This window comes from Elephantulus edwardii, unplaced genomic scaffold (genome assembly GCF_000299155.1).
Source record: "Elephantulus edwardii isolate Elephantulus edwardi_28Jun2011 unplaced genomic scaffold, EleEdw1.0 scaffold00050, whole genome shotgun sequence".
Classification (NCBI taxonomy): Eukaryota; Metazoa; Chordata; class Mammalia; order Macroscelidea; family Macroscelididae; genus Elephantulus; species Elephantulus edwardii.
In genome coordinates, this window is record NW_006399800.1 from 18,298,468 (window position 1) to 18,308,464 (window position 9,997).

At 38.9% G+C, this 9,997-nt stretch overlaps 1 protein-coding gene and 1 pseudogene across 1 annotated transcript in view; one reads left to right on the top strand and one right to left on the bottom strand.

The window, feature by feature from the left end:
- Positions 1–9,997, bottom strand: part of MAN2A1 (mannosidase, alpha, class 2A, member 1) — a 308,450-nt gene that overhangs the window by 14,405 nt on the left and 284,048 nt on the right. Inside the window, exon 20 of the mRNA XM_006886707.1 lies at positions 5,209–5,403. Coding sequence (XP_006886769.1) covers positions 5,209–5,403 — 195 coding nt within the window. The remainder of the gene's footprint in view (positions 1–5,208; positions 5,404–9,997) is intronic.
- LOC102845417 lies at positions 1,423–3,350 on the top strand (annotated as a pseudogene).

Here is a 9,997-nt window from a genome sequence, read left to right on the forward strand (position 1 = left end):
AGTGTGGATAATCGTGTTGTTAACCAAAAGGTTGGTAGTACGAACTTACCCCTGATCCTGTAAGAAAAAAAATCTGATGATTTTCTCCTATGAAGAGAAAACTCTTACTATCACGCTGATTCTGACTTCTAGAGTTTTTGGCAGAGTAGTACTGCTTCAAGAATTTCCAAAGCTCTAATGTTCATAGAAGCAGACTGTTCAAGTCTTACTCTTGAGGAGTAGTTAGTGGATTCCAACTGGTGACCTCTGGTTAGCAGCCCTTTGGACCCTTTTGATCAAGATCACAGCCTAGAAAACTGTATGGGCAGTTCTATCTATAGTCCTACAGGCTTGTTTTGAGGTAGAATCAATTGTACACAAAAATATAAAGATGTGACCTTGAAAACAAGTGCCAGTCTAGTGTTGTAGAAGGTGAAACTTCACTTTCACTCACTACAATCAGCTTTATGCTCCCAGAAAAGAATGACATTCTAATTAATCACGAAGGAGAAATGATCTAGAAGTTAGATCAAGGAACAATGGCTGCCACCATCCTCTGGCAGTCCTCAAGATCCTTGGTTGCCAACCGTCCACCTTAATCTTCAAACTGTCACTGCTCTTAAGTATTTTGGAGAAGGTCCTGACAGTGACTTGTCCAATGCAATGTGTCTCAATATTTTGACTGCTAATATCAAGGGTGTTGACTGTTGATCCAAGCAAGATAAAATCATTGACATCTTCAATCCTTTCTCCACCTATAATGATGTTGTCTACTGGCTTGAAGCAGTGACTGGACAAGGGACTCAAGTGTGCCCAAGATGGTGAGGATGGCACAGGGGAGGACAGGGTTCAGGTCTACTGTTCATAGAGTTACTGAGCCACACTCTACTTGCTGTTGTTGTTGTTATGTATGTGCCGTTGAGTCACTTGTGACTCACAGCAACCCTATGTACAACAGCCCTAAACTCTGCTCTGTCCTGTACCAATCGCACTGTCCCTGATACACCCATCCTGATTACCCCAGTCACTTAATCAATTCCCCTCCTATGCTGTCCCTCCACCCTCCCAAGCATGATGTCCCTCTCCAAGGACCGGTCCCTCCTTACAACATGTCCAATATATGTCAGATGAAGCCTCAGAATCCTTGCCTCCAAGGAGCAGTACCCTCTCTAGGATGAACTTGCTTGTTCTCCTAGCAATCCACGATATATTCAATACTATTCTCCAACACCAGAGCTCAAAGGCATCAATTTTCTTTCTATCATCCCTAGTCATTGTCCAGCTTTCTGACGCATAGCAAGTAATTGCAAAGATCATGGCCTGGATCAGGTGCACCTCAGTCAACTTGATGGCACCTAAAACCAACAACAGCTCATTTAGCTCAGCGGCAGCCTTGAGGTACGGTTCTTCCCCTCCACCACTGGGGACCTGCACTAAGCAACCATGTCCAAGGGTCCTGTGGTTAGCATTGTTCTTGGCACCACCTACTCCTGTGTAGGGGTCTTCCAGCATGGGAAAGTGGAAATCATTGCAAATGATCAAGGCAACTGGACCACCCCAAGCTATGTCACATTTACCGATACCGAATGATTGATTGGCGATGCAGCAAAAAATCAAGTTGCAATGAATCCTACTAACACAGTATTTAATGCCAAACGTCTCACTGGACAAACATTTGATGATGCTGTTGTACAGTCTGATACGAAACACTGGCCCTTCATGGTGATGGTGAATGATGCAGGCAGGCCCAAGGTCCAGGTAGAATATAAAGGAGAGACCAAAAGTTTCTATCCAGAGGAGGTGTCCTCTATGGTTCTCACAAAGATGAAGGAAATTGCAGAAGCCTACCTTGGGAAGACTGTTACCAATGCTGTTGTCACTGTACCAGCCTACTTCAATGACTCTCAGCGCCAGGCTACTAAAGATGCTGGAACAATTGCTGGCCTCAATGTCCTCCAAATCATCAATGAGCCAACTGCTGCTGCTATTGCTTATGGTCTAGACAAAAAGGTAAGTGCTGAAAGGAACATGCTCATCTTTGACTTAGTAGGTGGCACTTTTGATGTGTCAATCCTCACTATTGAACATGGGATATTTGAGGTCAAGTCTACAGCTGGAGACACTCACTTGGGTGGAAAAGACTTTGACTACAGAATGGTCAACCATTTCATTGCAGAGTTCAAGCACAAGCATAAGAAAGACATCAGTGAAAACAAGAGGGCTGTCAGATGCCTCCACACTGCTTGTGAACGTGCAAAGCGCACACTTTCTTCCAGCACCCAGGCCAGTATTGAGATAGATTCTCTGTATGAGGGAATCGACTTCTTTACTTCTTTGAAGAATTGAATGCTGATCTTTTCTGTGGCACTCTGGACCCTGTGGAGAAAGCCCTGAGGGAGGTCAAGCTAGACAAGTCATAGATCCATGATATTGTCCTGGTGAGTGGTTCTACCAGAATTCCCAAGATTCAGAAGCTTCTTCAGGATTTCTTTAATGGAAAGGAGTTGAGCAAGAGCATCAACCTAGATGAGGCTGTTGCTTATGGTGCAGCTGTCCAGGCGGCCATTCTCTCTGGACACAAATCTGAAAATGTTCAAGATTTGCTGCTCCTGGATGTCACTCCACTTTCTCTTGGTATTGAAACTGCTGGTGGAGTCATGACTGTCCTCATCAAGCGGAATACAACCATTCCTAACAAGAAGACACAAACCTTCACAACCTACTCTGACAACCAGCCTGGTGTACTCATTCAGGTCTATGAAGGTGAGCGTGCCATGACCAAAGATAACAACCTGCTTGGCAAGTTTGAGCTCACTGGGATACCACCTGCATCTCATGGTGTTCCTCAGATTGAAGTCACATTTGATATTGATGCCAATGATATTCTTAATGTTTCTGCTGTTGACAAGAGCACTGGGAAAGAAAACAAGATTACCATCACCAATGATAAGGGCCACTTGAGTAAGGAAGACATTGAACGAATGGTCCAGGAGGCTGAGAATTACAAAGCTGAAGATGAGAAGCAAAGAGAGAAGGTGTCTTCTAAGAATTCCCTTGAGTCTTACACATTTAATATGAAAGCAACAGTTGAAGAGGAAAAGCTTCAAGGCAAGATCAATGAAGAGGACAAGCAGAAGATCCTTGACAAGTGCAATGAAATGATCAACTGGCTTGAGAAGAATCAGACTGCAGAAAAGGAGGAATTTGAGCATCAGCAGAAGGAACCAGAGAAGGTCTGCAACCCCATCATCACCAAGCTGTGCCAGAGTGCTGGAGGCATGACCGGAGGCGTGCCTGGTGGCTTCCCTGGTGGTGGAGCTCCTCCATCTGGTGGTGCCTCTTCTGGACCCACCACTGAAGAGGTTGACTAAACCAATCGGCATACTTTAGCATTCATTGTCCCACAGTTAAATTTTGAAGGACCCAAATTTGTAGCACACTGCAGTTGAAAAGTCTAAACTGCCAGATTAAATTTCTGGGCATTCTCAATACTTGAATATGGAATGTGCGTAGGGAAAGGAATTAAAATTACGCTTTATTATCACTGTATTGGAAGTGGAAAATGCAATGTTTCAAATAAAGATGCATTTAAAATTGGCACCATAAAAAAAAAACCACCAAAAAACCCCCACAAACAACCAACAATGACAACAATCCTCCACCATTGTTTCTGAGGGTGGTAACTTGTGGGTTATGGTCTGTGATGCCATTTACTCTCTATCTTCACTCACTACATGGATTATGGAAGTGTCCATCCCTAGTCTTTGCAAGCTGAAAAGCAGATCTAGAAGAGACCACAAAAGAATCCTAAAAAACCCACAAAAGTCACCATTCAGCAAAGAGTTTCTGAACCCTTACCATGTAGTTCTAGGCAGGGACACTAATGAAATAGAAACCTTGCTCTCCTAGAAATTACTCTCTAACCACATCTTCTTCCTCAGGGCCCTTATACTTGCTCTTATCTTCACCTGGAATATTCCCTAAAATCAGCAGCACAGTTTCTTATTCTCTGATCTCTTTTAGATTTTTACCTCATTATTACGTTCCCCAAGGAGGCGTCTCTAAACACCAGTCAAGCTGGAAACACCAATCTTCTTTCCTCTATACCACTTATTATTAGCTAATACATTGTATATTTCCCCTTCTTATAATTTCACTTCTATGGAAATCTAAGCTCTGGAAAGGCAGGCACGTTCTGTTTTCTTCAGGATTCCATCTCTAGTACTTGCAACAGTAAGAGGCACATGTGAAATAAATCTTGCACATTTACTCACATTATTAAACAAGTCTTCTGACACAGAGAGAAATATATGAAGGCGTCTAGCATAGACTTGCTTTCATTACAAATCATATAAATTTCATGCACTGCCAAGAATACATTTCTTAGCTTGTACATATAATTTTTAAAGCCATAACAGCTTTATTTTGTGGGTGTTTGTCTTTCCTCCTTGTTTACTTTAGTTCTTTTTTCTTAATATAAATAACTTTTTGTTCTTATACTTGAGTCATTTAATATATTCCCACAGAATGTAAAAACCATTTATTTTCAGCTAAATATGTGCCAATTTGTGGTATAAAACAGTTCTGATTCTTATTCTTTCCATATGCATTTGGTTTTTTTTACAAAGGACATACATGTAAATAAAGTCAAAGCCATCTAACCAAATTACAACTCCATATCTAACAAAACTTTTACTATCCTTCCTCCAATACAGTTTGTCTTTCTTCTAAGTACTTATTTTATCAATACAAAGACTTAGCCTGTAGTCATTTTCAGAAGAATATGAAAACACAATGCAAGTAATACAGATACAACTCAGTGCTATGTTTTCGGTTTCTCATTCTCGAGAAACACTGGCTAATAAGGAAAGGTGAGTGAGTAACATCTAAAAAAACTAATTTAAGGTCTGGTTCTTCCAGCTACTAATTATGTCACCTCAGAGGTCAGCATTAGCTGACCTACCCGTGCAGCAAAAATGATATTCTCTGACTTGTTCACTACATAGAATTTTTGAGATAACCAAATACATTAATATAGAGATACGCTGTAAACTATAGTGCAACAGTTAAAGGAAAAGTATAATGACTCTGCCTCAGGGTGAAACTCACTTAATTATTCCTTGAGCAGAGTAGAGGTTATGGAACCTTTTTCATTTTCTCACTTTCTTATACCAAGTACACTATAAAAAAACCCACCAGACTTTTAAATAGATATGTTTTAAAATATACCTTTGACTGTATTGTCCTCAGAGTAACTAGATGAATGTCACAAGGCAGAGATGACAGTAACGGAGAGAATTCACCCAGCAGCTGAGGGGCCGGTGAGGAGATCTTTTCTGTCATTGGAAACAGTGGATGATTCAGGAAAGAAGAAGTCAGGTGGCTAAGAAGAGATGGATAACTGACTGACTTCTTTTCTTCTTCCTATTAAGAAAAAAAAAAGCCACAGAAATGCTTAAGAGACATCTTATATTTACAGTTCTTGTTACATTAATGAAGTCTTGTGACAGAACTTAAATAGAAAATTACACAGATACTTTGAATTTATTCTTTATAAATGATAATTTTAGAAAATACCAAGTTCAGTTCCAAGTAGCACAGGCACATAGTGTACATTTAACTCAAGGATAAAAACAACTTTTTTTAATTGATTTGATGGATAAAAAAAATACTGACAGTTTACACAAACCTTTTAGGAATAAAGCATACTTTTTACACAAGTTCTTCCTCAATATACCACAAAACAAGAGATGGTTTGGGATGCTCATTTATGCTGCACATCACCAACTTTTCTCTTTTCTCTGAGGTTTTTACCTACTATATGCTCATTTTAAAAGTTTATGTGTAAAAATCACTATGCTAATTTTTAAATATAGATAGCCTTGCTGGCATGACTAGATTAAGTGATGGTTTTATTTTGAAATTTTAAAAATTTCTGCCAATTGTTTCATTTCACTGTATTCCTCCTAAGAAAAGCATTGTATGTTAGAGAATAGTTTTCCTATAACCATATGCTATAACCATTCACTATAATTTGAAAATGCTTTATCTTCTTATGTTATGTACCCTTACTTGTACATAGAAATTTCAAAGAGATAACATATTAAATAAGTCCACGAGGATTGAAATCTATATATCAAGATGGCATACAAATATAATTAAATAAATGACTAAGTAGAACTTTTACCCAATAATGCCCAAGGAGGAAAAATAAGACACAGTGAAGCACAGAGAAGAGAAAAGAATTCATGTAGAAGGGTCCTTTGATCATTAGCCATGTTGGAAGCAAATTTAATGTTGTATCTTACTTTTCAAAATTATTATTTCACTGGTAACTTATGATTTTGTACCCTTTTTGTAATACAAGGCTAAATAAAAGGCCTACTGACTTATCTGTGTGAAAGACAGGATTTATAGAACACACAGTGCTCAAAATTCAGAATGTCAGATTGAGATTGGAGAGAAAGGTACCAGCAAAGAGTGAACAGCATCTTGCCAGCAGCTAACTGTAGATGTCATTACAATTCAGACCATGGATAGAGGGAAAAAAATGTATAAGGCAGCAGAGGGACACTACAATATTAAGATACTGACAAAAAATATTAGTTTGAAAGAACTGTACAAAAATATCCATTCTCCAATTTCTTTAAAGGAAAGATTAAATAAAGCATATAAAATAATATGCTCCAACAATACTGAAATTTAATGCACCTTGCAGAATAACATGAATAGAGCAGCATCATTTTCAACAAGATACTTTAAATGTACTCCAAGATCAAAGGACTTCATAATGTAGGTCAGGATTGCTGACAAAATCACTTTTGAGTAATAAAAGATAAAAGAGTCCAACAGAAAGGAAAACACCTGACTTATCAGATTTGAGAGGCATCAAGTCTATTCTAGGTCAGAAACATTCAGAACAGCTCTCTAGCTTTGTTCTATGCTCTTTGAGGAATTCCTGGGCACTTTAATGAGAGTGAATTGAGAGGTTCTCTGATTGATCATGCGTACCTGACTGATCTGGTGTGACTGATCACAGCACCCTGACTGATCAGTTATCCTGACCCTTGTTGTTCCCCATACTCACCACACATTGGAATGACTTGCTGTTAGGTTCCTCGGAGTCACTACCAACTGACAGTGACCCTATTTACAAGAGAATCAAACCTTACCCAGTCATGTGCCATTCTTAGCCTCTCCTGTATTGCAGTTTCTGTATCTATCTCTTTTGAAGGCCTCTCTTTATTCTCATACCCTTTATTTTACCAAGAATGATATTATACTCCAGAGACTGATAAAAACATGCCAAAGTATATGAGATTTACCTGAAATGAGATTTAACCCAAATCTACTGAGTCATAATCTTTTGGGAGAGAGGCCCTGGGAATGCGAAGCTTAAATAACTCCTCAGGCCTCTACTCTATTCAACCTTTCTAGAAGGAACAGAATCCCCACTGGAATGAAAAATATAAGCACTGTTCAGTGCAGTACTATTCACAATCGATAGCAAGTGGAAATGCTGTCCATCAACCAATAAATATAGATTCATAAACAAAATGCAGAACATACAAAAGAATACAAATCAGCCAAAAAAGAAATAAAGTCTTGATAATCCTGAGTAAAAGAGGTAAGACACAAAACGACAAATAGTGTATGATTCCACTGAACAGAAAATACTGAGAACAGGCTGATACACAGAGACATAAGTTTATTAAAGGTTACTAGGGATTGGTAGAAGTGAGGAAGAGGAAGTTACTGCTTATAAAGGCACTGAGTGTCTCCTAAGTGTAAGGGGAAAATCTGGAGGTGGGACAGTAGTGATGGCTGCATAACATGGTGAATTATAGTTAATGCTACTAAGTGATACATACCCTCAGTAACATTATGAAATGATGACATGGCAAATGCTTTGCTACATATATTTAACCACAGTTAAAAAAAAAGAACAACCTCAAACAAAACAGCAATAAGTAAGATTCACCTGCTAGCTCATTCTAGATTAAAGGGAAGATTCATAATCAACTATTTTTATGAAAAATCATGGAAGATGAAAAAATGATGTGAAGAATGTATTTGAGAATTAAAAAATTGTGCAGTTAATTGTTCTTAGTAAGGTAAGGAAGAAACGCTTCTAGAACAGCTGTAGATGACACCAAAAGATTGCTATACACAAAGAATATTTCCGAAGTTAAGGCTTGCCAGACTGGACAGTGCAAAGGCTCACCCAAGACCCCACCATTCTTCTTCATCATAATTTACAGGCTCATCAAGATACTCAACTGTCGAACTATCAATCTTCTGATTAACCATCTAGAAATAGAATCTCTCCACTAAAAGCTGTGTAATCAACCCAACATTTATGAGACATGTGTGCTATAAGAAAACTCTTTACTTGAGTACAAATGAATTCCCCAATCTTTCTGTATCTAATACAGTTTACGTTTGGTTTCTCTTTTGAGTTAGAAGTCAGACTGTGCCATCCTGGTTTTCTGCCTGCAGCCTATGTGAAATTTAAATAGAGCTTCCAGCACATTCTGACCAAAGGATAGAAATAGAGCGAGATTTTAACTCTATAAGTCAGAACTTCTAGCCATGCTCCCTGTTGCTAGTCATTATGCATCAAGTCCTTGAACATAAGAGGTTTCCATTTCATTGAAATCACACTTGCTATATTACATAGGTTAGTTAGTAAGTGATTATTTTTTTAAGCCACCAGTGTTTATTCAGTGTGACCTGACAAATGGCAGAACTGTGATAAATGGTGGCCTAATGACAAGAAACTGCACTGTAATCCCGAAGGCACCAGTTCAAGGCCACCAGCTGCTCCACAGGAGAAGGACGGGCAATCTCCTCCCATGTAATACACTGCCTCTTAAAATCCACTGGAAGGTCAGCTATGGGTCAGTTCCAACCACAGGACACACAATAACAACAACAACAAACCTATATCAAATTAACAAACACAATATAGATAAGAGAGAAGTATTATTACAGAAATGAGAAACACACAAAAAAAAAAGAGAGAAAGAAACAGCCAAAAATATATAGAGAGAAATGAATCATAACATTCAGTGTTAAATACTCTTTGGGCAAGAGTAGGAAACTGGTGACCAAATGTGCTGATATGTTTTGGCAGGGCTCCATCGTATTACAAATTTACCTGCTTGTTTCTAAACTAACCTTCAAAGAAAGAAAACCAAGATATTCCACACAAAAATAAAACAACAATCATAAAAACAGATTTCAAGATAAAAAAAAAAAACAAAACCACACAACAACAACAACAACAAAACAAACAAAAAAACACACAACAGGAAAAAAGTACAAAACTAGAAAATTGTGTCTCTCAGGCTGCACTCCTCCCACTTGGAACAGGCCAGCTGGAACTGTGTTGGGGCTGTGCCTGCCTCCTCCCAGGAGGGATGGGTCTTGTGTTGACCACAGACCTTTGGGCTATCGCCTTTAAGAATCTGCCCCTACTCCTAGCCAACCTTCTTCATGACATTATTCCTTGACAATTTAAAGTAATTGAGTTTTTAATCAGAGCTCGACCAAGTTACTCTTCAAATATGAAAAGAACTGGGATTCAGAAGTAAAATTCTATAAGTTGAACTAGATGCTGCAACATTTAATTCCTAGTTCAGTATCCTTTTTTACAAGGTGACCAGCAGGTATGGGTAAGAGATGAATAAACAAAACTTAAGAAGTCAAGGTCAAGAGACAACTTCTCCTTCCTACTTGTCTCCTTCTATCTTTGTCACATATAATGGTTATGCGCCATCCCTTCCCTGCAACTCATAGAGACCCTTTGTATATCAGCTCTGAACTCTGTCCTATCCTGAGCCAATCTCATCTCTGACAGACCTAATCCCATTCCTCCAGTCACTAAGTGAGTTCATCTCATCCAAGGTCTGCCTCTCCTGCTCTGTCCCTCCATCCTTCCAAGCAAGATGTCTCTCTCCAAAGAATGGTCCCTTACGCCCACAGGCCGAAAGGGTATGAGAGGGTGCCTCAAAAT